The 27,526-nt window shown below is 40.6% G+C and overlaps 1 protein-coding gene across 1 annotated transcript; it reads left to right on the plus strand.

Annotated features, from left to right (window-relative positions):
- The first annotated feature begins 2,895 nt into the window (after nucleotides 1-2,895).
- CDC7 (cell division cycle 7) lies at nucleotides 2,896-26,364 on the plus strand. Its single transcript, XM_083357949.1, has 12 exons — nucleotides 2,896-3,155; nucleotides 4,006-4,090; nucleotides 8,499-8,582; nucleotides 11,953-12,088; nucleotides 14,062-14,155; nucleotides 14,244-14,386; nucleotides 15,497-15,740; nucleotides 17,485-17,580; nucleotides 18,602-18,765; nucleotides 19,837-19,919; nucleotides 20,798-20,947; nucleotides 24,660-26,364. The coding sequence occupies exons 1-12, from the start codon at nucleotides 3,033-3,035 to the stop codon at nucleotides 25,052-25,054; spliced, it is 1,797 nt and encodes a 598-aa protein (XP_083214075.1). The 5' UTR covers nucleotides 2,896-3,032; the 3' UTR covers nucleotides 25,055-26,364.
- Nucleotides 26,365-27,526: the final 1,162 nt, after the last annotated feature.

Genomic DNA, 27,526 nt, shown 5'->3' on the forward strand with positions numbered 1-27,526 from the left:
ATCCTTGACTCTTTATGGGATTGTCCTCCCTCAAAAGTTCAGACTTGCAATCAGGGAGTCCACCAAAGGACCTTTGCTGAGTTTTAACTAATACATCACCTTGAGCTTTAGCAAGGCTAGGATTATACTTGGAAGATTGTTGCTTGGCACCTTGCACTTGGATTCACTCAACATGGGGCTGCCCTTGAAGGCTACCCAGAACCTTTAACTGATACAAAATGCAGCTGCTTGGGTGCTTAATGGACAGCCACAGTATTGCCACTTAACATTGTTCCATGTGAGCTACACTGGTTGCTGAGTTGTTTCCAAGTATAATTCAAGGTGTTACTTATAAATTCATGTATGGTTTTTGGTCTTGGTACCTTAGAGATCCTAAATCTACTCTGTCTACCTGATCTGGATAAACAGGAGTGCCTGCTGAAGGTCCCGTCCCATTAGGAGGTAAAGTGTGAGGAGGTATGACACCAAGGAGGTATGTGAGGGGCAGGAATTCTTGGTGGCTCTTTTGGATAGCTATAGCAGGGTTCCCCAAAGTAATCAATATCGGCCACAAAGTGTCAATAGGGCTATCCAGCATTGTTATTATTACCTGTAGTATTGTTAGTCAAGTACAATTTATTATTTTCATATAATAAATGTTTAGGGAATCAGTGAACAATCTGAACCTTTATGAAGAGGTCAAGGAGCTGAAAGAATTTGGCCTATCCCCTGAGGCAAGAATGGTGTCTACTCTATGGCTTTCCAAAGGTTATTTTTAAACCTGGATTTTTTGGAAGACTTTTTGTGATTATAGGTTCACGATACTTAGTACAGAACCTATGCTTGCAGCCATCTCCCTTTTTTTGTCAAAACAGACTTTTGCTTCATCTATTTTTTTTTAAAAAAAGAAATACTGTATGAGAAGTCAAGTGGGTTTTTTTTTGGAAGTATGCCAACCTTCTAACAAATGTTCATATACAGGGAGATTCAGGAACTTGGGCAAACTGATACTAATGATTATATGGCTTAAGGCAATCATTTAGTCAACGGGAAAACTGACGCAGTAGAATGCCCAGAAAACATTCTCAAAATTACAACTGTGTCTAACTGACCCCAAATGCTGGCAATCTCTGACCCAGGGACTGCTCCTTGCCTTCTAGTTTAATTTACACTTTAAAAATCCATTATTTTTTATTTTTACTAGTGAGAAATGTTTTCAGAGAGAACAAAGCTCCGAGCCGCTGAGGGGCACAGCCCAGGCTATCCTACAGTAATTATTTATATAGATAGCTACAAGATAAAGCTTCTTCCCCACTGTAACTTTTTTTTCTCAGATCAGAGACTGGAGACCACACTGTACAAGATAAAACAACTGAATGCAAGGGTATGTAACTACAGGCAATTTGTGATTAGCTGTGGGAAGGCATTCTTTTATTGCAGCCTGCTTTAGGTGAAGTTATAGCACTGTTTTTAAACAACTGTTTTATCTAGTGTTGTTTTATTCATTAAATATAAATTTAACAAATATTCTACCTCTGGAAGCAAACCAACCATGAGATTCAAAAAAAAGGATTAAAGCCTTTGCAGAAAAGACACTAACTTTTATGTATACTTTTGAAATCAGTACCACATTTCCAAACATTTCCCCTCATTTTCAGCCACCGACAAGGAAGCACCTAACCCAGGGGTCAGCAACCTGAAACAGTGAAAGAGACACTCGGAACCGGTTCCCTCACAAAAGGAAAAACTGGGAGCCGCAAAAAATGTGTGCGCATGTACGTACATGCACGCATGTGCAGAACAGGGTTTGACTGAAGAGTGGAGCCAAGGCGAGATATGCACCTACCCTGCATATTTGAATTGATTGGTTGAACTTTTTTAGTCCCACTTTTTTTTTTTGGACTGCACATGGCAGAGGACTAGGAGCCGCAGGTTGCAGACCTGTGACCTAACCCAAAATTTGTGGGGAAGGGGTCACACATTGCATATTTTAACAAGGTAAATGCTGCCATCTTATATCCCAGTCCCAGGGAGTAGATTTGCACACTGCACCAAGCCTGGGTTTTCCAAACTTGGCAGCTTTTAAGATGTCTGGACTTCAACTCCCAGCATTCCCCAGCCAGAATACTGGATGGGGAATGCTGGGAGTTGAAGTCCAGACATCTTAAAAGCTGCCAAGTTTGGAAAATACTGCACTCATTCATATATTAAGATTGGAAACAAGCAAGCACGATGTGTAAAACAAGGTGAACTTAGCCACTGAAGTATATTTATTTATTTATTTATTTAAATTCCATTTATATCCCGCCCTTCTCCGAAGACTCAGGGCGGCTTACAAGCTTAGCATGTCAAACAACTCATGTGTGAACTCTCTAGAAATGAGCACACTACTTCCAGACCCATCCTTTTTTTCTTTTTTTTCTAAATACCAAGACCTTTTCAATTGAATGTAGGTGATTTAGCTTCCAGGAATTCTAAGAATAATAAGATCAAGCCTCCCACCTGCCTTCGCTCTGCCCACTAAACCCAACCCAATCCAAGAAAGTTGCTTTAAATGTCTCAACACTTTAGCATTAAAAAAAACAAACCTGTCCCCCCCCCCCCCTCAATACGTTTCTTCTGCCATTGCCGGCAGAGGTCAGGTTTTAAAATACTGAGACCAAAACAAAACAAAACAGAAACCAGCCTCCTCCCCTTTCCCGCCCTTAACCCAGCGGAAGGAAAGGGACGCGGCTTCTATCCCTCCTCTCCTCTTTCGCCCTCTTGCGTGTAGAGTAACTTCCCGCCTCTCCCCAAGACGTCGTCTGAGTGACAGCACCAGTTCAGCCAGCCAGCATCTGCCCCTTGTCACGTGTATCCTCTCTTTTCCCCCCCTTCCCCCCCACCCCAGGTCTCGTCCTCACGGGCCGGCCTCTTTTCGCCTTTTCAGCTGCCAACCACGCGCTTGGCGCTAGGTACAAATGGGGGAATTGGAAGTTCTCGGAAAGGGCGGCTCGCGTGTCGCCGCCGGTGGTTGTTGTACACGGTAAAAAAAAAAAAACACGCCACGGGAGATGCGGGATCCTGCAAGGGAAATCGGCTGGATCGTTACAGTTGGAGAGCCCACTTTCACGCCACTAAGCCGAGGAGTCGCGCGTGTTTTAGAGGGCGAGAAGAACAAGGAAGGAAACAGCCCAGTAAGGAGTTAAAAGAATGACATCCTTTCCTCGAGGCTGAAAAAAATGAATTCTGCGGGGCCTGTAATTGGGGTCTGGGGCTTCCTGGCTGGGACATGGCTTCATTCTCCCATCGTAGAGTATTTCGTTGTGTTTTACACCCAAAATCGAGAGGTCTTTGTTGTAGGGAACGTGTGTGGCTGGGTATTCTGGGAGATGTTTGTTCGGTATACTAGTCTAGATGGAAAAAGCTGATGCAGTTAATCAAATCGGGGAATTTTGCATTACCAGAAGATTTTTTTGTTTTTATGCAGCACTCTTGATTTTGTTGTGTACTAAAACGTGGTCCAATGTATTAATTTTCTTTCTTTATAGCGCAGTTCGGTTTTAAATAAAGCTACACCACTGCTGAACAGCCTCACTAGACACCTAAGGACTTCCAGTATCCAGGATCAAATTATATTACACAAAGGGAGCATGTTTGGTGTAGTGGTGAAGGCACAAGACTAGAAACCAGGAGACTGAGTTCGAGTCTTGCTTTTGGAATAAAAGGTTGGGTGCCTTTGGGCCAGTCATTCTCTCAGCCCAACTTACCTCATGAGGTTGTTTTCTGGGGAAAATAGGAGGAAGGAGTATTAGGTATGTTCGCCTCATTGAATTAAAAAGTAATAAAGGTGGGATAAAAATAAAAACAACAAAAAAGTCCCCTGGCCTGTGTTTAGTATAGGCTCCACATATGCACACCCATTTCCCAGACTTATTTAGGGAAAACAAGAAGAAGCTTGTTTAAGTGATTCTGTTAACTCTTAGGAAGCCTCAGACATTACTTTGAAAATATTTCATTCTGTATTATTTGTTTCCTTTCAAATAGTTGGTCATGGAGGCAATTCATCTAGATGAACAACCTCCCTTGAATGCCGAAAACTCATTTAAAAAACATGAGAGCAACAAGAAAGGTATGTATATTTAACAGTAGTCTAAAAACTTCTCATTATCATTTTCCTGAACATTTATGCTTCTCCTTTTGGAATCTTGATTAGCTTTTGAACACTCCACAAATGACTCTTCAATTTTCATAGTACCCAAAGATGCTTTTCAAAAGGCAGTTGGACTTTCTTAGTTTTTTCCTTGAAAATGTTTCGCTTCTTCTCCAAGAAGCTTCTTCAGTTCTGACTTCATTGTCATGTATGTTTTGTTGGTTGAAAATACTCCTGAGGTTTTCAGATATTCCTGTAAAATATGGAATGACAGTGTTGCTTCGTTTGTGGTTCTCTTCTTTGTTATGGAGGAGCTTCTGCTGGATCTTTTTCTAGATTTGATGAAGGCCTAAGTTCTGAAGGGTTCCTTGATGTGTTTTAGTTCTTTTTCTGTTCCCCCTTTGCTGGTAGGCAAACCTTCAGCCTGGTGAGGTAGAATTCTGATCACTCCCATTTTGTGCTCACCAGTATGTGGTGAGAATCAAAATGTAACACTGATCTCTGTGTGTGGGTCTTCTGTATGCTTCAGTCTTCAGGTTTCTGTCTTCCTTAATGTTACGACTTAGTCCAGGAAAGCCAGACTATTTTCCTTAATATCTTCCCATGTGAACTTAAGGTACCTGAGAGTTGATATGTTTGGTGATAGCTTCTGCTTCCTATGTTTTAATCTTAACCCAAGTGTCATTCACATACCTATACCAATGAGTAGGTGGAATTCCTGTGAAGGGAGTACAGGAGGATTTTCAACTAATACAACATACCTGCACACTTTAAACCCAAGAATACATGTAAGGCAGAAGCTCGTCCACCTCAAAGATAAAACACCCAAACACAAGCTGAGCAATGTAGTATATGCAATATAGTGCAGTGAGATGTGCAGATCTGGACCTTGGGGAATCAACACATCACTTCAGAAAGGCATAGCACAGCATAGGAGAACAAACCTATCAGGATAAGATTCAGCAGTATATCTGCATTTGAAAGACAAAGGTTACTCTTTTGAAAGGCAGAAAAATTCTGGATAGAGAGGACCACTGATTTGAAAAAGGGGTCAGAGAGGCCATCTGTGTTAAAATTGAATAGCCCTCTGTCCACAGAGGGAGAGGAATACAATACCACTTATCTCCTGTCTGCAACACAGTTCAGCAGTTCCAAAAAGGTTCCCACCCATTTACACTCTGATTCAGGTAATCCTGAGATAACTGATAATCTCCCAAGGACCCTCAGAGAGCTAACTCAGAACTAACCAGATGACTGTAAAGAACATAAATACTTCTAAGGCAGACATGTCAAACACAAGGCCCGGGGGCCGGATCCGGCCCGCAAAGTGGTTCATGTGGCCCACGAAGCCATCCTGGAAACAGTGAGGGAACGGCCCCCACTGCCTTGGCCCTGACCCAGAGACCCTCCTTCTGCCAGAGACCCTCAGATCTGTCCCACTCCTGCCCAGGCCCCCATAGGCACCCTTGATGCAAACGATGTAGAGCTGGCCACGCCCACCCAGTAGGCCATATGCACTCTAGCCACGCCCACCCATTAGGCCACGCCCACCCTGGCCATACCCACCCAGCCCCTTGAGGGCAACCGCAATGCTGATGCGGCCCTCAATGAAATTGAGTTTGACACTCCTGTTCTAAGGTAATCCCCCAGGTAGGAAAGTTCATTTAGTGAGTTTTCACATCCTTTTCACATTCAGAAAGGATACTTACATTAGGAATTCAAAACTATGACCAAAAAGAGGCTTCTGTAGCCATGTGGCTTGGGTTCAGTCACTGTTGCAATGGCAGCCATTTTTAACACTGTGACTTGCCTGGGCTGTCTGGGTTACAAATGCAATTTCCTGAAGTCAGCAGGTTTTTTTTTATTTGAAATTCTTTTTTGTCCCTGGTCACATGGCCAAACGAGCTGGTGATTTTTGCAACCTGCACCAGTTAGTTTTTGGTTTTTGGGTGCTGGTGGAGGATCTGCTGCTGCCTGGACTGGAGTGCTAGAATTGCTTCTGTTAAGTTTTTAATTTTTTTGTTGTTGTTGTTACTCTATAATGCTTTGGAAAAGCACAAAGCATTCTAAAAAGTGCTTTTATTTTGGAGATTTGCATATGTTAATGTAGTTTGTAGGTTTTAAATTTAAATTGCCTCTAGAAGTTGTGGGTGCCCCATCACTGAAAACTTTTAAGAAGAAATTGGATAGGCATTTATCAGAAATACTCTCTTGTGAGAGCAGTGGGTTAGACTAGATGACCTCAAGGTCTCTTCCATCTCTGTTACTGTTGCAAGCTGACCTTCTGTAAGGTAAAAGGTAAAGGTTCCCCCGCACATGCGTGCTAGTCGTTTCCGACTCTAGGGGCTGGTGCTCATCTCCGTTTCAAAGCCGAAGAGCCAGCGCTTGTCCGAGGATGTCTCCGTGGTCATGTGGCCGGCATGACTAGACGCCAAAGGCGCACGGAACGCTGTTACCTTCCCACCGTAGTGGTCCCTATTTTTCTACTTGCATTTTTACGTGCTTTCGAACTGCTAGGTTGGCAGAAGCTGGGACGAGTAACAGGCGCTCACTCTGTTACGTGGCACTCGAGATTCGATCCATTTGATTCTATTAATGAATTTATTTCAAAAATTTCTAAAATTGAATCTGAGCCATTTGACAAATTTTTTGACTTACGAGCCTAATGGGCAGGCTCCATTAGGTTCGTACCTCAAGGACTACCTGTATTCCCCACCATTCAGTTCAGAACTTGAAGAAGCTTTTTGGACGAGAAGCAAAATGTTTTTAAAAACCCCAAGTCCAGTTGCTTTTTGAAAAGCACCTTTGTGACAACTGTGACCTGGGTGATTGTGAATCTCCATAGACATACCAGGAATTGATATAAATTTTACAGAGATCGAAAACTGGTCTGGGGTTTAGAAGAATACAGTTGAATATTTCAAGAATAACATAATTTTTAATTTACTGGTTTATTTAACATTTCAGAACAACTTGCTTTCCGTAAATAATTGATTAAAAATACAGAAGCTGGATTTGCACATCAGTCTAAGCCATAGTCTAAGTCATGAGATGTTTATTTGGCTTAGGCTTAATATATGGAATTTATTTATAAATATAACTAGTTATAAATATAGCTAGAATACATGAAACTTCTTGGAACTGTAGAAGGGCTGGTAAGTAACCAATTATATGTTTATGTAGAAGTTGTTACTACTTTGCAACTCCAGGCAGGAAAAAACTGCCAGGACAGTAATGACATCAATAGCAAGAGTTGAAACTTCTGATAAAACAGTCCAGGAAAGGCTTAAACTATGACTCCAAACACAGCATCTTAGCTATTCAATCTCTTTTCCTTTTCTTCCTGCTTGATAGTTGTTTAATATAGCTACCAACTCGGGTTCCATTACACATATACAGAAAATAAATACAACATCACTGCTGTGCCATCTAGTGATAGAAACATGAAAAGCCACAACTTTAATTTTTCTGAATTGAATTTAATTTCCTCAAGCTTCCTGGAAAGTTTTGGGTTATAGTCCACTTTTGTGATTTTATCTGAAAATAATAATTACTGATTATTTGGGACTTTTCAGTCAGATTTCAGACATACTATAGCATCAAGATAGCGTTAGTTGCACTTGTGGAAGGTATGTGTAGGGCTCAGGATGTGTAGGATTGATCCTGCCTCGCCCTCCTTGATCTCTTGAGTGGCTTTCAGTACCATCAATCATGGTATTCTGTTGGGCCATCTTTGGAGGGAGTTGAATACAAGGAACTATTTTGTAGTGATTCTCCATTTATCCAAGGTTGGTTCTAGTGTGGTGGGGAAAAGTTGAGTGTAAAATGCTTTGGGTTGCAACTCTCTATCACCAGACATTAGTGGAGTTAAGTGTGTGTTCATTTATTTTGTGGAATTGCTTTTGTGTGCCTCAATTTTTCTTCTCTGAGTTGCATTATTTTTAACTTTGGTCATAGTTTTTTTTAATACTGGGGCTTTTTTTTGTAAATTGATAGTTCACAATGCAGTTATCTGTTTAATATGGCCATATAAAATATCTCAATAAAAATTTGGGGGGGCGTTAGCCATACTTCAGTATCAGCTTTCAGCATGTTGTAAACTGGAGGTGATGTTTAGTGTCATTTGTCTTATTACTGTTTATTACGTAGAGGTTTTAATTTTTTTATTTTGATTACGGTACTATTTATTATGTAAGTTTTTTTAAAAAAATTTTTTGAAATCGTAAGCAGCTGCATTTGGGCTGCAGATTTCCTAGCTCTCTTTAAAGGACAGCACTTGGTGCTTTAAATGTCACTATTAAATCATTACATTGCAAACATTATGTAAAAGTGTAAGGGATAATGATTTCAGTTTCTAAAATGACTTATTTTAAAATTTTCTCCATAGGAGCACTTACAGATATTGAAAAGCTTTATCAAGCAGTACCTCAGCTTTCAAATGTGTTCAGAATCAAAGGGAAAATTGGTGAAGGTGAATATGATTTAAAGCTTTTTGAAAATCAAAGTTAAGAGGACTATAGATCAAATATCCAAATTTTCTAGAGCCCTTTTTATATACATTATTTCAGAGTTTAGTAATTTTGCCTGCTTGGTTAAACTACAGACTGGATTATCTGAAACCTTATAGACAATGTCTCTAATTTTAAAAATTTAAACAACAGGGGAAAAAGACTTAATCAGTGCTTTGGAATACAGGGAGAATTTAATTTGGCCGTGTTGCTCTACAAGTAAGCTTCTTAACCACCCCTACATATTGTTAGTTTGCCTGGTAGATAGGTTCTCTTAGCATTTCCATCCTACAATGAATAGTAGGTAGGAAAGAGTTAACTCAATTTTTTTCTTGTGTCATAGTTCGGATTCTTCTTCTGTCTTCTTTTTCCTCTGGGAATCCCAGAGGTGCTTTTTCAAAGGCAACTGGGCTTGTTTTTTCCTTGAAGATGTTTTACTTCTCATTCAAGAAGCTGAAGAAGCTTCTTTGATGAGAAGTGAAACGTCTTCAAGGAAAAACAAGTCCAATTGCTTTTGAAAAGGCACCTTTGGTACAACCATGGCCTGGATGATTGAGAATCTATCTAGACATTTTCCTCTGGGAACTGCTTTACATTTTACTTGCAATTGCAGTAGGTCTCTTGGCTCTTAGATATAGCATTGCTAAACAGTAAACAGTGTTTCTTCAGGTTATAGATGGAAGCCTGCAAGACTGCAATGATAATCCCCACTGCCACCAAAAGTCTTTAAAAAGGCTAAGATAGAAACTGGTTATTCAAGATGCTAGTAGCCCTTGACTTATGACCAGTTGCTTAGGGTGCATAATAGCCTGCATTTACAGCAGTTTGCCCCATTCTGTGATCGTATGACCTCATTTTATGACACTTTTGGTGAAAACTTTCAGTTTTCATGGAAACTGTCCCATATAACAAACCCACTGGCTTGTTTAATGACCATGGCATTAGCTTAACGACTCGCAAAAAAAAAGATAATAAAATCAGGTCAGTCTCACGAGTAACATGCTTTATGACTATCATAACTTAATGACTGTGATAAACAGGCTTTATTATGCTTTTAAGTGGAGGACCTTATTCAAGAACTTCCCTTTATGGAGAAGAAAAGTATGTACCTCTGTGAGTTCCAGTGGAACTAGCCAGTAGCAGATTTCCCATTTCAAAGCTATAATTAGGTTTGTAGGTGACCATTGTAAGGCTGATTTGTGCTCTGGAACAATACAGGTAGTCCTCATCTTACAGTGGTTTGGTTTATTTTTTTTATTTTTTTTATTTTAATTCCATTTATATCCCGCCCTTCTCCGAAGACTCAGGGCGGCTTACAAGCTTAGCAGTAGCCTTCATTCTATGTATATACCTGCTTATTAGGGCTTTCACACACACCCCAAGCGGCATTATTACAAAGTCAGCTTAATTGCCCCCAACAATCTGGGTCCTCATTTTACCTACCTCGGAAGGATGGAAGGCTGAGTCAACCTTGAGCCTGGTGGGACTCGAACCTGCACTAATTGCAGGTAGCTGGTGTTACTTAAGGAGGCATTAGCCCACTGCGCCACCAAGGCTCCTTACTGACTATTCAAACTTACAGCAGCACTGAAAAGAGTGACTTACAACTGTCCTCAGACTTAAAACCATTGCAACATCCCCATGGACACATGATCAAAATTCAAGCACTCGGTGACTGGCATGTAGTTCCAAAGCTGCAGCATCTCAGGTCACGTGATCGCCATTTGCAACCTTCCCAGCTGGCTTCTAACAAGCAGAGTCAATGGGGATTCACTTGATGATCATGTGATTCACTTAATAACTGCAGTGATTGTTTTACCGTGGTGGTGGTGGTGGGGGGGGAAAGGTTGGCAAAACATTGGGTGCAACTCACTTAAAAACCGCCTTGTTTACAATGGATATCCTGATCCCATTTGTGGTCATAAGTGGGCTCTGTATACATAGTTGGGAGATATCCAACTTCATGCTTGCCGTTATTTTGACATTATTCAGGAGCATGGCAAGTCAATAGTAACTTGCTTAGGACTTGTCCATTCATTTTCTTTAGTAGTGCTTTTTTTCTTAACTCTGATAGGTTAGAAACCTCTTTGAAGAACAAGGAAGTAGCTCTACGATAGTATCACAGGCACAGGTTGTGTGGCTGAAACAGCTTCAAATTAGGTGGAAGGATTTTAAAGAAGGGAGAAAATGTCATTAAAGGAAAAAGAAAAGAAAAATATTATTTCAAGTAACTATTTTTTTCAATACACTAACTCAGAGCAGATTTTAAAAAATGGAAATTGTTTAAATTAGTAACCAATCTTGTCTGAATTAGAGTATTAAAAGTGTATTCGGAACCTTAAACTTTGCAAAATGGTAAGATTCCTATAGAGCAGACATGTCAAACACAAGGCCCGGGGGCCAGATCCGGCCCGCGAAGTGGTTTCATGTGGCCCGCGAAGCCATCCTGGAAACAGTGAGGGAACGGCCCCCACTGCCTTGGCCCTGGCCCAGAGACCCTCCTTCTGCCAGAGACCCTCAGATCTGTCCCACTCCTGCCCAGGCCCCCATAGGCACCCTTGATGTGACCGATGTAGAGCTGGCCATGCCCACCCAGTAGGCCACGCCCACCCTGGCCATACCCACCCGGCCCCTTGAGGGCAACCGCAATGCTGATACGGCCCTCAATGAAATTGAGTTTGACACTCCTGCTATAGAGGTATAGTTGTAAATCTGCAAAGGTATTATAAGTATCTGCAATTGATAATCTACCTTTATTTTGGGAAGACAAATGAATTAAGGTGGGTGATTTCTTTTCCAAACCTCAGAGGGAATGAATTTGGTGGATATGGTGTTGGGCTGATCTTCTCTCTTTTGTTTATTTTTGATACAAAAAGCCAATGTGATTAAATCTTTTGTCAAAAAATAAAAATCTAATATGCCCTTTTCTGGGCAGTATAGAATATATTCTCTATCCCCATACTTTGAAGACATATAAATCCATAAGTTTGGAGAAGCTCAAAAAACAAAGAACAAGCAACAATTTTTTGAGGATCACCAGCTATTTTTAAAAATCCAAGTGTACAGCTGCAGCCCAGTGAATATAAGCTTCCTTCTTAAAAGTTCATCTGAACTATGTATCACAATGACAGGGCTCATGTTCTTGCAATTGCACAGTACTTTAAAAAAAAACAATAAAGTTTAAAATACTTATGCAAAGATCCAAAAAGCTTTGGATGGGGATCTGGTGGTTTAGAGAAAGAAAAAGTTTATAGAAAAACAAAATTGACTACTATTCACAACTGGAAACTACTAAATTTTTGCTATGTAATATATCTATATTATTTTTTGTAGGAACATTTAGTTCTGTTTACTTGGCAACAGGCCAGGTACGAGGAGGCCATGAAGAAAAAGTAGCTTTGAAACACTTGATTCCTACCAGTCATCCTGTACGAATTGCTGCTGAACTTCAGTGTCTTATAATAGCAGGGTATGTGTGGACGTAGATGTATACAAAGATCTTACATTTCCACAAGACTCGCAATGGACTTCTTGGCATTTAAATTACTTTGATTTATGCTTTTTATAGAGGAAAAGAAACTCACTTCTACCACCTTTTTTACTGCCATTTAACATTCCATTGTCTCTCTCTCTCTCACACACACACAGATATATATATATAATATATTATATAAATATATAATATATTTATATTTACAGGTAGTCCTCAACTTACGGCCACAGCTGAGGCCAAAATTTATGTTGCTAAGTGAGAAATTTGTTAAGTGCGTTCTTGATTTACAACTTTTCTTTCCACATTTGTTAAGCGAATCACTGCAATTCTTAAATTAGTCACATGGCTGTTAAGTGAATCTGGCTTCCCCATTGACTTGGCTTGTCAGAAGGTCACAAAAGGGGATCACATGACTCCAGGACACTGCAACCGTCATAAATGAGAGTCAGTTTTCAAGCATCCAAATGTAAATCACGTGACCACGGGGATGCTGCAAGTCATAAGTGTGAAAACTGGTCATAAGTCACTTTTCAATGCTGTTGTAACTTCGAACAGTCAGTAAATGAACTGTTGGGAAGTCGAGGACTATCTGTATGTATAAATGGACCGTGGAATAATACATAGATACTATATATATTATTTCATTTATTTCATTTCAACAGGACTACAAAAAGTGACTTATGACCAGTTTTCACATTTACGACCGTTGCAGCATCCCCATGGTCACGCAATCCAAATTCAGATCCTTGGCAACTTGCATGTATTTATGGAAGTTGCACTGTCCCAGGGTCATGTGGTCACCAGTTGTAACCTTTCCACCCAGCTCCCAACAAACTAACAGGAAGCCAGATTCTCTTAACAACTGCATTATTTATTTAACTGCAGCAATTTACTTAACCATAGCAAAAAAAGGTGATAAAATGGAGCAAAACCCACTTAACAACTGCCTTGCTTAGCAACAGAAACTTTAGGCTCAATTGTGGTCATTAGTCAAAGGTTATCTATATTCTAATACTGAATAGTGGTGAAGTTGTAATGTGCCCTAAAATTATTCCCCCGCACATGCGTGCTAGTCGTTTCCGACTAGGGGCCGGTGCTCATCTCCGTTTCAAAGCAGAAGAGCCAGTGCTTGTCTGAGGACGTCTCTGTGGTCATGTGGCCGGCATGACTGGACGCCAAAGGCGCATGGAACGCTTTTACCTTTCCACCATAGTGGTCCCTATTTTTCTACTTGCATATTTACATGCTTTTGAACTTCTAGGTTGGCAGAAGCTGGGACAAGTAACAGGCGCTCACTCTGTTACGCGGCACTCGGGATTCGACCCGCCAAACTGCCGACCTTCCGATACATATTTTATATATATATATATATATATATATATATATATATATATATATATATATATATATACTGGGCACATGACCACAGAGACGTCCTTGGACAAGCGCTGGCTCTTCGGCTTTGAAACGGAGATGAGCACCGGCCCCTAGAGTTGGAAACGACTAGCACGCATCTGTGGGGGAACTTTTACCTTTACCATATATGTGTGTGTGTCTGTGTGTGTGTGTAAATTGCTGCAAAATCAATTTAAGTGATGGCACCACAATGCATCATTTTTTTTTTGCTAGGCATATTTTAGGGCATTATATCTAGCCCATGGAAGATATTTTGTGTGTGTGTGCGCATAGATGTGAATATTTTAAATCATCTTTATTGTGTAACTTAAATTTGGATCTCGCTTCATGATTTTGAATGTCCTTAGAATTACAAAAGTAGTTTTGAAAAATGACATCAGCCATTTTGATAAACTTGTTTTCTGGATTTCATCAATGGAAAGCTGTTAGTGTGAAATGGTTTTCCTTAAAGAATAATGAAGTATTTGTTTAGAAAAGCTCAGTGGAAACATGCTAACAAGGCTATTGTTCTCTTTATTTTCCCCTTTTGGTAGGGGGCAAGATAACGTCATGGGAGTTAAATATTGTTTTAGAAAAAATGATCACGTGGTAATCGTTATGCCTTATCTGGAACATGAATCATTTTCGGTGAGTCCTAAATTCCTTTTTATTAAAAGAATTAAGAGAGTTTGATTGCAAGTTAATGCACGCTTAACTTATTACAACATTTGTACAGGACATCTTGGATTCTCTCTCATTTGACGAAGTAAGAAACTACACATTTAACCTCTTGAAAGCTTTGAAGCGCATTCATCACTTTGGTATCATTCACCGTGATGTCAAGCCCAGTAATTTTCTCTACAACAGGCAACTGCAACAGTAAGTCTAACCTACCATGTTCTTATATGGTATATTAAATCTAGTAAATTAATCATGTATTTAGTAAAAAATAATTGGGTCACGAATGTCATGATAAGGTCAAGAAAAATCTAGTATTTATGGTAGATGGGAGGAGATGTATTGAACCTCGTGGCCTGCCAGTTTGGTAAACTGGTAAATTTCCAAATCAATTTTGCCACATTTAACAGACATGTTTTTTGCATACAGTTTTTCAGTAGGTTATTCTCATTCTGTTATTAAATACGGATATTAAACGTAATATGGTACAAATTTTATATACAGTGTTTCCCCGAAAATAAGACCCAACCGGAAAATAAGCCCTAGCATGATTTTTCAGGGTGCTTGTAATATAAACCCCACCCCCAAAATAAGCCTCAATTAAGATCGTCAGCCAGACAGACATATTGAGTACCGTATTTCCCTGAATATAAGCCTTAACCAGAAAATAAGCCCCAATGCGTCTTTTGAAGTAAAAATTAATATAAGATCCGGTCTTATTTTTGCGGAAACACGGGTATGTGCTTTCAATATCTGAATAATATTATTAATTAATTAATTAATTAATTAATTAATTTAATTGGATTTGTATACCACCCTTTCCCGAAGGACTCAGGGCAGTTTACAGGGAATTAAAACAAGAAATACAAAAATTAAAAAACAATTAAAAAGATTATAAGAGTCCCTGAAAGAGTAAAACCCCCAATTAAAATTAAAATTCTCAGCCTGGGCCAGGTCTTCAGGTCCCGGTGGAATGAACGGAGGTCGGGGGCAGTCCTCAGCTCCACGGGCAGCTGGTTCCAAAGGGCAGTCGCGCCCACTGAGAAGGCCCTACCCCTGGGCGTTACCCGCCGGCAATCTTACCGGCGGCACCCTGAGAAGGCCCTCCCTGTGGGAGCGCACTGGACGAAGGGAGCTTGATGCTGGCAGCAGGTGTTCCCTCAGATATCCCGGACCCAAGCCATTTAGGGCTTTATAGGTCATTACCAGCACCTTGAATCTCACCCGGAGGGTGAAGGAAGAAGTTGTTAGATTCTTTTACAAGAAAAGTGAGTATTATCATTAACTGTTTGTATTTTTAATTGTCTTTAGATATGCATTGGTTGACTTTGGCTTGGCACAAGGAACTCCTGAGACAAAAGTGGAACTTCTCAAAGTCATACCATCCGAGACCCAGCAAAGAGGTTCTGCTTGCAACAAACCTTTGATAACTCTGGGAAGCCAAATTGCTTCCCCACCATCAAGGCAGCTCATTCATCAGTCAGCTACAAAAACAGCTAATAAGCGGCTTTCTTCCGTTTCACAAACCCAGATTAAACAAGGACACAAAAGAAAGGTTCTAGTTCCTTTCCTCGTAATTTTGCTGGCTGGATGTATTTAATAAGTAACTTTATCCAACAGGGGGAGATATAACACCAGAATAATATGTCATTCTGTTTCAGAGTTTTTGTATTTATATGAAACATTGGGGGGGGGGGTGGAAATCGGTATCTGATATCACAGAAAACCGGATTTTATTACTCTGAAATATTTATGCTTACATAATATTCATATGAGAGTATTGTGTATTAATGGGTTCCAGTTTGGTTACTACGGAATAAAAAAAAAATCTGCGTCTGTTCCATTATATACCTCTTTGTATTAAGCTGTAACTACTCGAAGCATTACACTGAATGAATATGGGGTGGCAACATAGGATCAATCTAATGTGGACTTGGAAGCCAAGTTCCTATCTCACCTATGGTGTAGTGGTTGTTATACTGGTACTGGAGAGACCCAGGTTCTGAACCACCTCAATCCCAGCAGCTTACTGGGAAACTTTGACCCAAGCAGCTTCTCAGTGTCTCACAGATTGATCGATGGGTTGATTATATGTAATCCGGTCGCATACTTTTCACGATGACCTGACCTTAGCTGGTTCCTCACCACTATAACTGACTCTAGCTACATTATTGCTGGCATTTTCTTCTCTTTCCGTTGCCTTTCCCAGCTTGAGGGTTTTCTTCAGAGATCTAGATTTTCACATAATGTATCCAAAGTAAGATAATTTGAGCCTGGTCTTTTGTGCCTCTTTGGGTTGACTTGTTCAGTTATGGATTTGTTTCTTTTCTTGGCTCTCCATGGTTTTTCAGAAGTCGTCTTCAATGTTAATGCTCAAAGGCATCAATACTGGTTTCGTCTTGCCTCTTCAGAGTCTAACTTTCGCTTTCGTAGAGTGTTGCATGAGTACCGTTAGCTCAGGGGTCCCCAACTCCCTGAGCTGCAGCCCAATACTGGGCCTTAGCCCGTTCAGAACCAAGCCGCGGAAGTGGCAGGTGAGCACACGCAACTCCATTTGCGCGAGCAGTGGGTGAGCGCACACGCAGCTCGATTTGGGCAGGTGGCAGGCGCATGTGCCCGCTGCTTGTGCAAATGGAGCTGTGCTCTCGCCCGCCACCTGCCTAGAACCATCCTCTCCCCCCATAAGCCCAGAATGCCAGAAAGGTTGGGGACCACTGCCATAGCTTGTACAATTTTGATCTTTGTAGGTATAGAGGCATCGTGGTATTTGAATAAGACCTTTTTCCAAAACCTTTGTGACTGCTGTACCAAATGCTAGGCTGTGGTGTGTTTCATGATGCTTCTTCCTTTATTGTTGATGGTGGATCCTAAAAGGCAAAAGATACCCATCGTTCAGTACCTTCATTGTTCATTGTAAGGTTTGTTCTGCGTGCTGTTGTTAGTTTGAGGTTTATATTTAATTTTAGCCCTATTTTTTACTGTGCTCCTTGATGTGTGTTACCAGATCTTGCAGATCCTTCACATTTTTGGCTTTAAGGATAATGTCATCAATAAAGCACAGGTTTATTCATGTTTCTTCTTCCAGTTTCAAAACCATGCGAATTTTCTACTGTCTCACAGGGAAAAATGTTGAAAAATCGGAGGATGGAGCACAATGTATTCTGTCATGAGCCCCGGAGTAAAAACAGGATAATTGATAAATACAGTTCTTTCAGTATTTGCTCATTAACTTAAAGGCTGCACTGCTGTGAATGCTGCATTAGAGAGAGAATCCTCATTGTCCTTTCTTGACATCACAGGAGGATCCAGACTGTCATTCTGTTCAGCGTTCGGTTTTTGGGGAGAGAAATTTCAATGTGCGAAGCTCAGCATTTCAAGCCCGTTCCACAGTTAAAGTAAGTATTCTTATCACAGAGGAACATGTTGAGAGGAAGAGTTTGTCTTTGGTCAACCACCATTCATTCATTTTCATTCATTCAGTGACCAAAGTTACAGCGGTCTTGAACAAATGGTATTTCTGTCTAGTCCCCAAAACTACATCCATTGCAGTTTCTCTTTGGTCATGTGATCAATATTGAGCGTTAGGTGGCACAGGGGTGCTTTAACGTCTCCCACCTGTCTTGTCTCCCCCTCCCATCTCTGCTGTGTACTCCACCACCTCTGCCAGCCCTATTGCCCTGTGGCAAACCAACTAAGTGGTTGGGGCAATGGGAGGCTTTGCACTGGGGAACTGGCTGCAGCGTGGGGTTTGTGGCAGTACTTTGCGGTGGTAGCAGTGCTAATGGTGCTGGAGCTGAGTTATAGACTGGGGGTCATGGTGGCTGGCCTTGATTAGTAAAGGTCCAGGGCAGTACTTTCGTCCTAGTGGCACTTTGTAGGATAGCCAGAAGGGAAGAGGTGAGGGGAACATGGATGGATGGGGTTCAAGGGGCAGCGTAGCCTCAAGACAGGCCGGGAGCAAGCTAGGAATGGCTTGAATCAGGGTGAATCTTCACCTAATGGCCGGATGGGATTCAGTTAATACGACAAGGACTGTCACGATTGTTGTCACTGAATGATGCAGTCATGTGATGCTGTGCTTTACAACTGCGTAGCTTAATTCTGGTCCCAATTACCATCATCAACCAAGGAATACCTGTATTTATAAAAATTGGAAGCCTAGACTGGTTGAGTTCTGCTAAGCAGTTAGGGAATAGGGATGGCATTTTATTTGTAATGGTGTTTTTTTTTAAAAAAAAATCCATGTAATTTGATATGTTTTCTTGAGTAAGTTTTTATATTTAACCCTTTTTTATTTATAATTGTGCATTAGTGCAGTTAACCATTACAAGTCTCACGAAAGAAATCGGTACACCTCTTCCTGTGTTTGAATATGCCTTGCATTAAAATGCAACTTTTATTTTACTGCTCACAAAGCAACCCAGGATAATGGATATTCCAGTTAGGAAACTGTCGGTGAAGAAGAAGGCAACTCCAGTTGTAAATAATGGTTTAGGCAAGAAAGCTGCCAGCAGCACCCCAACTCACTTGGCCTGTGACTGTTACGCAAAAGATAGCGTCTGCACCATTTGTCTTTCAAGGTAATTCATTATTGATGCAGTAAAAGGACTCACTCTGTTGCCAAGCAGCGTTAAAACTATAGATAAATTAGTGGATTTAGCAAGCACATGCTACATTTAGAACCTTGAAGTGTAACAGTAGGAAAAAAATATCAAACACTTAGTTCACCCACATGATGTTATAATGGCGTACACCTTCAGTACAAGGATTCTCAACACCAACATAGGCTTGAGCCCTTTCCAGTTTCCATGATAGCAGTGTCAATTTGGGAGGATGTCAGATATAGAATGCATAGAAAAGTAGATTTATTATCTACTTGTTACTCCTTCCTGTATAAACTGATTTAGTTAGTATCAGCTAGATAGTTCATACAAGTATCAAAACAACAATCGTAGACATAGAGCGGTAGGAAAAATAGCATCCAGGTTCTATAGGATAAGTTTAAATAGATAGGTTCTCTAGAACCAAAACGATACAACTACAAAACAAATCCTTTGCAATTCTACTCATGAGTACTGTATAAACAGATGTAAGCTGTGTATGTATATATTCCCAATAACAGGAGAAGTAATTATATGGTTTAATTTTAAAAATGTTGTAGCTAGAGAGCAAGATATCAGAACAACATGGTGTCCTGTGGGTGTAATTGGTTCAGATTTTGGGCTTCCAAGTTAGCATTTGTGTTGGCAGAGAATTCTGGAGTTGCAATCGCAGCATGCTATTTATCCTGCTAGACATCCTTTAATATTACCATATAAAAGTACATCCCAGATCAGTCCTGTATAGTATACAGGTAGCATGTTGCCCACCAAGCAGCCTTGTGTGGTCTGCAGACTTTTTTTTTAAAATGTAAAGTTACAGCAATCACAAAAGACACGCTGCCAAGCGGCTCCAGCATTTCCGCTGTTTCCCAAGACACACAATCATCACTCCAATAATCTCTTTGTGGCCCATGAAGATTTTTAATGTATCCATATGGCCCTTTGCCCTCAGTGAGTAGAGCAGTCCTGATCTAGAAAGTACTTTGGTTGTTGAATGTTCAAATTGTATGCTATTATTTTCTTTTTTCTCTCTCTCTATTTAACCCCAAGACGTCAGCAGGTTGCCCCAAGGGCAGGCACTCCTGGATTCAGAGCACCAGAAGTATTAACAAAGTGCCCTAATCAAACTACAGGTACAATAAATCAAACTTAAAACAGCTACTAAATCCAATAAACTATTAAAACTATTAAAATGTTCTTTTATTAAAACTTGTTAGCTAAAATAAGAACCTTAGATAGAAACGATCTTTATCTGAAGTATTTACTACGTTGTTTCTATTTTAAACAAAGGAGAAAAAGTAGAAAATTCAAATGATTTAGTTTTGTGCTATTTTTTTTAAAGCTCTTGTTCTGAATATGTAATATCCATTAGCATGCTGTCTTAGAGCAAGCATAATTAACATAATATTCTTCCAGGCAGATTTTTAAAGTTTCAAACTGACGAAAAATATTTAATAAAGCTGTCAGATGTGGAATTTAAGCATTTTGGAAATATGAATACTACTTCCACCTGTCTCAGAAAACCATCCAGATTGATGCTGTTTCAGTCAGTGTATCTGAATTCTACAAGATTTTTCTTTTAAACTTTTCTGCTGCTGAAACAATAATGTTTTGATATCTTTTAGTATATACTGTAATGGGACAGATAGTGACGAACCCAGGTTTCCTCTTGAAAAAAAAAGTCACGTAAATTCGGGCTTATCAGAAACATTTTGCTGTCATACAATTTTGAACTAATTCCTTCATTGAACTTTCCACAACGGCTTGCTTTACCCTTTTCATAAATTGCACTGAGTATTTATAAGGTATTATTGCAGATCCTTCATCCTTGCTTGGTTCTTCCTGAAGTTAATTTGGGAAAGATTATAAAATATGAAAAGCCAAAGAAACACAACAGTCTTTATGTTGAAATATATTAAATAATGCTTTCTATAATATGCTTTGACTCTTCAGATTTTTTTTAACACTGGGAATCTAATCTTTGTTACTAAAGTCTTGTTTCTAATTACAGCAATTGACATGTGGTCTGCAGGAATTATATTTCTCTCTCTGCTGAGTGGTCGGTATCCATTTTACAAGGCGAGCGATGATTTAACAGCTTTGGCACAGATCATGACTATTCGTGGCTCCAGAGAAACCATTCAAGCTGCTAAAACATTTGGTACGCAGGTTTTGTCATTCTTTTTTGAGCCTGTTTGTAACTAACGTTATTATTATTTGTCTATATGTAGATAATTAGGATTATGTTCATGGATTTCTACATAATTTCAGATAAAACGGCGTTGGAATTCATTCATCTAAACGTCAGGACCAAATTCCTTAAATCATGTCAGACTTCTAAATAATCCCATAGAAAACAAACATACAAATCAAATCAGAGGCATCCAGTTTGTGAAATAAAAAGGCTGCAAGCCAACCTGTAGCTAGTTAATTCTAATCAGTGTTACCGGCTCTGAATCGCCCCTCCTCAGATTTGTATTCCTCTTTCATTTCCGTTCTCCTTTCCCAGAATTGTAACCAGACCTCTTTTTGCTGCATTTCTCTATAGTAGTACAGGGTAGACCTCAACTTACGTCCACAATTGAGCCCAAAATTTCTGTTGCTAAGTGAAACATTTGTTAAGTGAACTTTGCCCCATTTTGCAACCTTTCTTGCCCGCAGTTGTTAGGTGAATGACTGCAGTTGTTAAGTTAGTAACTATGGTTGTTAAGTGAATCTGGCTTCCCCATTGACTTTGCTTGTCAGAAGGTCACAAAAGGGGGGAATCACGTGACCCCAGGACACTGCAACCGTCATTAATATGAGTCAGTTGCCAAGCGTCCAGATTTTGATCGGCTGACCATGGGGGATGCTGCAATGGTCATAAGTGTGGAAAATAGTCGTAAGTCACTTTTTTCCAGTGCCACTGTAACTTTCGAGGGAACTGTTGCATGTCAAGGACTACCTGTGCTCTCCAAAAAGAGACTGCCAACAGAAGGGCTTCAGCTCCCAGGATAGCTTCACCTGGATGACATTCCTCATTTTCCATTCTACCTACAGTGCTTAGGTGTAGTTACCTAAGTGATTTGTGCAAAATATTTTGCCCTAAACATCAACTAAGAAATTAAAAGACGCTTGCTCCTGGGAAGGAAAGCCATGGCAAATCTAGACAGCACACTAAAAAGCAGAGACATCACCCTGTCGACAAAAGTGCGCATAGTCAAGGCTATGGTCTTCCCAGTTGCAATGTATGGCAGTGAAAGCTGGACCATAAGAAAGGCTGAGCGCCAAAGAATCGAAGCCTTTGAACTATGGTGCTGGAGAAGACTCCTGCGAGTCCCTTGGACTGCAAGGCGATCAAACCGGTCAGTCCTAGAGGAGATCAACCCTGACTGCTCTTTAGAAGGCCAGATCCTGAAGCTAAAACTCAAATACTTTGGCCACCTAATGAGAAGGAAGGACTCACTGGAGAAGAGCCTAATGCTGGGAAAGGTTGAGGGCAATAGAAGAAGGGGACGACAGAGAATGAGGTGGCTGGATGGAGTCACTGAAGCAGTAGGCGTGAGCTTAAATGGACTCTAGAAGATGGTAGAGGACAGGAAGGCCTGGAGGAACGTTGTCCATAGGGTCGCGATGAGTCAGACACGACTTCGCAGCTAACAACAACAACAAAACATCAACTTGCCACAATAAAAGATCACGATGGGGAAAAAATCTTTCTAAATCTGTCAACCAAATCCTATTAAGGCAGAATCAGCAATTCAGTAAACATAATATGTCTTTGGCATTACAGTGAAAATGATAAAATGAAAGCCACAATGTCAGTGCTGCCTTTGCTGCAGTCCGAAGAGCCGCAGGTATTCAGTTTAAATACACTTCAGATACCTGGGGATAACAGATTTTCACCAAATTTAAAAGTTTACAGATCCCCGCCCCCCCCCCCCCATATCCATCAAAGCAACAGCAAAAACTACAGACTCACTGGGGATGGTGTCAGTTAAGTCTTTGTTTATATTTCTTGGTTATTATGTCTTGTGGTGTCTTCTGCGTCTCTTAATAGCAGAGGTGCTCGGCGGATAACGGTCAGACAGCCTCTTCCTTCGTAGGGTAGTGCAAAATAGCTCAAAGATATTTTGCGCTTCAAACAGCTGTTTGACAATTTGACGGCAATTCCATACTGAGAACAAAACTTACACGTCTTTGACTTGTAAGTCAGGTACAGAATAAAACAGGCTGCTTTGTTTAGGCTGCGAAAGGCAATACATTCATTTGTAGCAACGGGGTTTCAAGACCTTCCACTTGATGAGGTGAGTGCAGCCATGAATTGCATAGCTGAGGTCTGGCTAAGTTGACTCTTGGCTGCTGTATCTTCATAGTCATGCACAGTGGGACCAACATCCGCAGGACAATCAACCCAGAATTTTGACAGTTTCACTTATTTTTTTCCAAAAATACATATGATCATGTGGGATGTGTTCCTTCTCTGTCCCTCTTTTTCTCCCTCCCTCTCCTTCTCGATGAGGATGTACGTATAGAGAGACTGGCTCAGTTTGGGGCAATACACTGATATTCCCAATGAATTCAGTAAGAATTGTCTTAGCAATCTTCTGTTCTGTATGCTTGCTGCTAATTTTTATAGCCTTGCGGTGCTATACAAAATTTTTAGCTGTGTACAATATACGTAGGGAGGCAGTGGGTTAGGACGCTGAGCTTGTCGATCAGAAGGTCGGCAGTTTGGCGGGTCGAATCCCGAGTGCCGCGTAACAGAGTGAGCGCGCCTGTTGCTCGTCCCAGCTTCTGCCAACCTAGCAGTTCGAAAGCACGTAAAAATGCAAGTAGAAAAATAGGGACCACTACGGTGGGAAGGTAACAGCGTTCCGTGCGCCTTTGGCGTCCTGTCATGCCGGCCACATGACCACGGAGACGTCCTCAGACAAGCGCTGGCTCTTCTGCTTTGAAACGGAGATGAGCACCGGCCCCTAGTCGGAAACGACTAGCACGCATGTGCGGGGGAATAATTTTAGGGCACGTTACAACTTCACCACTATTTAGTATTAGAATATAGATAACCTTTGACTAATGACCACAACTGAGCCTAAAGTTTCTGTTGCTAAGCAAGGCAGTTGTTAAGTGGGTTTTGCTCCATTTTATCACCTTTTTTGCTATGGTTGTTAAGTAAATTGCTGCAGTTAAATAAATAATGCAGTTGTTAAGCGAATCTGGCTTCCTGTTAGTTTGTTGGGAGCTGGCTGGGAAGGTTACAACTGGTGACCACATGACCCTGGGACAGTGCAACTTCCATAAATACATGCAAGTTGCCAAGGATCTGAATTTGGATTGCCTGACCATGGGGATGCTGCAACGGTCATAAATGTGAAAACTGGTCATAAGTCACTTTTTGTAGTCCTGTTGAAATGAAATAAATGAAATAATATACATAGTATCTATGTATTATTCCATGGTCCATTTATATATACAGATAGTCCTCAACTTCCCAACAGTTCATTTACTGACTGTTCGAAGTTACAACAGCATTGAAAAGTGACTTATGACCAGTTTTCACACTTATGACTTGCAGCATCCCCGTGGTCACGTGATTCACATTCGAATGCTTGAAAACTGACTCCCATTTATGACAGTTGCAGTGTCCTGGAGTCATGTGATCCCCTTTTGTGACCTTCTGACAAGCCAAGTCAATGGGGAAGCCAGATTCACTTAACAGCCATGTGACTAATTTAAGAACTGCAGTGATTCGCTTAACAGATGTGAGTCGGAAACAACTAGCACGCATGTGCGGGGGAACCTTTACCTTTACTTACGTTGTAATGTTAGACCATGTTGCAGAAAATGGCTCTGCATTCTGAAGAACATTCTAACAAGTGCCTTTCATTTAGGTAAATCAATCCTGTGTAGCAAAGAAATCCCAGCCCAGGATTTAAAGAAACTCTGTGAAAGGCTGAGGGGGAAAACTACCAGCTTTGACAATTCAGCAGGTGATGTACAAATCAACCCTTCTCAGGAATTTGCTTTACCAGTTGGAATAGGCAATGGTCCAGATTCCGCCCTTCAGACATCCAAAAAGCACGTGCAATATCAAAAACAAAGTGGTCATGAAGATGGTGGTAAAGAAAAAAAACCTATACAAAAGCCGCCTGAACCCAAAGGATGGGACAGAGTTCCTAATAGCGCCTATGATCTCCTTGATAAACTATTGGACTTAAATCCTGCTACAAGGATTACTGCAAAGGATGCTTTGCTGCATCCTTTTTTCAGAAACATGAAGCAATAAAAAGACTTGACACTGTATTGTGTGGGTGTTAAAGTACTATTACAGTCGGTCACTCTTTAAAGGGGAAACCAAAAATCTGAGAAACATTATTTACAGTGCAGTGTTGGTCTAGGTGCAATTGAAGTAGTAAATACAATTCGGCTTTTCGGACAGGTTTTTAAACAATTTCAAAGTGCATCTGATTATTTCACCATTTTATGATGTATTCAGAAATGGCAACATGCAATCTATATAATGGGATTAAAATCTGAGGAGGGTTAAATTTGGCTGGGCAGATATGGTAAATGAATTATTCTGGTAGGCAATGAATTCAACGTTTATATATTTTTAATTTCACAGATCTGGGCGGGATTGATTTTTGTGATTTGTAACTTCTGCTAGTTATTGACAAATGCTTAGGTTGTTTGTTTCTTGCAGAAGAAAAGTAACATTCATTTTAGATGTAAGAGACATGTCAGTGTAGCTCCTTTGACAGAATTGTTGGTGGGGAATTCTGACAGTGTAATCTTAATATGATAAAGGATGTATATTGGTAAGAGCTAACTTAAGGCATTGCTCAAGAATTTATATTTTATGACTAGGAAAGAGTATTGAAAACACTCACTCCGAGGACCTGGAACCTTTTCCTCTCAAGAGCATATGATATCATTTACTTTCTTTTTCATATGCCTTTGGAACTGTTATCTTTTCATTGTATAAACTATATAATATTCTTTTCTTGTAAAAAAATGTACAGATACAGCATTAGCTTATTGATTAAGTATGTACAACTGTATTATAATTTTGTGATGAATTTATTAGAATGACCAAAATAAAATATTTTTTAATAAAAAAATAAAAGCCATTATATAAAATATAACAAATGATGTCTGCAGACAAAAGATAGTATGTTTGTAATGAAAGCAATCTGTACAAATTAGAAACATATCAAAGTCAAAGGGCTGCCTTAGTTCTTGGAACCAATTTTCTAAGACTGTAATAAGCTTACAAGGTAGACATACTTTAGAATGAAATCATAACCCTTCTCAATTAAAAAAAAATTGTAAAATTGGAATGAATGTTCAGTTATCTTGTCTTTAATACAAATTGAGTTTTCTAGACCTAAGCCTAGGCTCTGCTAATTGAGAATAATCTCTGACACCTATGGAGAAAAGTAATCGGCATTAGAAGCATTCTTCATTCAAGTAACCACGGCAAAACTAGAGTCAAATCTTACTGCAATGTGAAATGAAGAGGCATGCATATGTTTATCTTTTTTTTAAGACTGCTTTTCCAAGATCTCTGTTCGAATAAAGCTAGGTTAGTTTTCTTAGATTTGTGTTGACTTTCTGTTACAGAGTGAAAAGCAGGGCGCTGCGCAGTAAAAACTGCGCCGCACAGCGAAAACGGGGCGCCGCACAGCGAAAACGGGGCGGTGCTAGCGAGTGTCACTCTGGCACTGGCACCGCCCCGTTTGTGTGTGCAGCTCCGTTTGCATATGTAAAATGCTTCCCCCACCCTTTTCCTCCAGTCCACCAACAGAGAGAGGTTGGAGACCTCTGTTCTAGTCCCTGCCAGCTGATAGACTTTGGCTAATGGGATCTGTAGCATGCCCATTCTACTAGATCTGGTTGGAAAAAGGCAGTCTCAGGTATGCTGGTCCCAAGCTCTGTAGGGCTTTAAATGTAATCGCTAGCACCTTGAATTGTACCCAGAAACACGCTGATAACCAATGCAGATCACGCAGAAGTGTCATTAGGTGTGCCATGTATCTGGCACAATTTACTACCCGCACAGCCGCTTTCTGCCCCAGTTGAAGTTTCCAAATGATCCTCAGGGGCAGCCCCATGTAGAGTGTGTTACAATAGTCTAAACAGGTTACGAGGGCATAAGCTAGCAGGGCTTTCCAGTCCAGGTCAGGGTGCAGCCTTTGAAGGTGTACAAAGGCCTAGCCAGAGCTGCCACTCGCTTGCTACTCAAGCAGGAGCTGCAAGTCCAGGAGGACACCCAGATTGCACACCGGGTCTCTGTAGTAGTGCAACTCCATCCAGAACCAAAGATGGAAGAACCTTGTCTGTCTCTGGAGTGTCCAAATACCCACAGCCACACTGTTTTGCTTGGGGTGAGTCAGAGCTCATTTCGTCCCATCCAGCCCCCATCATCCCCCAGACACTGGGACAGGACAGCCACAGCATCACTCAAAGGGCCTGAGAGAGAGAGATCTCATCCCAAACTGACGGATCACCTCACCCAGCAACTTTATGTAAATGTTCAATAGGAAGAAAGAACTCTTGAGGCATCCCACAAAATAGAAGCTGTGGGCTGCATTTCTCTCCCTCCAGTCAGTGGACTGGAACCAGCCCTTGGAGGAAGGAGGAGAGCCGGCACAATTTCTGAAGCCAGTCCAGAAGGATACAGTGATCAACGGTTTGATGTTCAGACAGTAGTAGGTAAATTAATCATTAAAGCTTCCTTCAAGTTGAGCTCAGCTCT

The sequence above is a fragment of the Vipera ursinii genome (genome assembly GCF_947247035.1).
Source record: "Vipera ursinii genome assembly, chromosome: 3".
NCBI classification, from domain to species: Eukaryota; Metazoa; Chordata; class Lepidosauria; order Squamata; family Viperidae; genus Vipera; species Vipera ursinii.

Coding starts and splice junctions, on each gene's coding strand:
- CDC7 (XM_083357949.1), top strand. CDS start 3,033: ATGCGGGATCCTGCAAGGGAAATCGGCTGGATCGTTACAGTTGGAGAG. Junction 19,920..20,797: donor GTGCCCTAATCAAACTACAG/GTACAATAAATC, acceptor TTCTAATTACAG/CAATTGACATGTGGTCTGCA. Junction 20,948..24,659: donor TCAAGCTGCTAAAACATTTG/GTACGCAGGTTT, acceptor CCTTTCATTTAG/GTAAATCAATCCTGTGTAGC.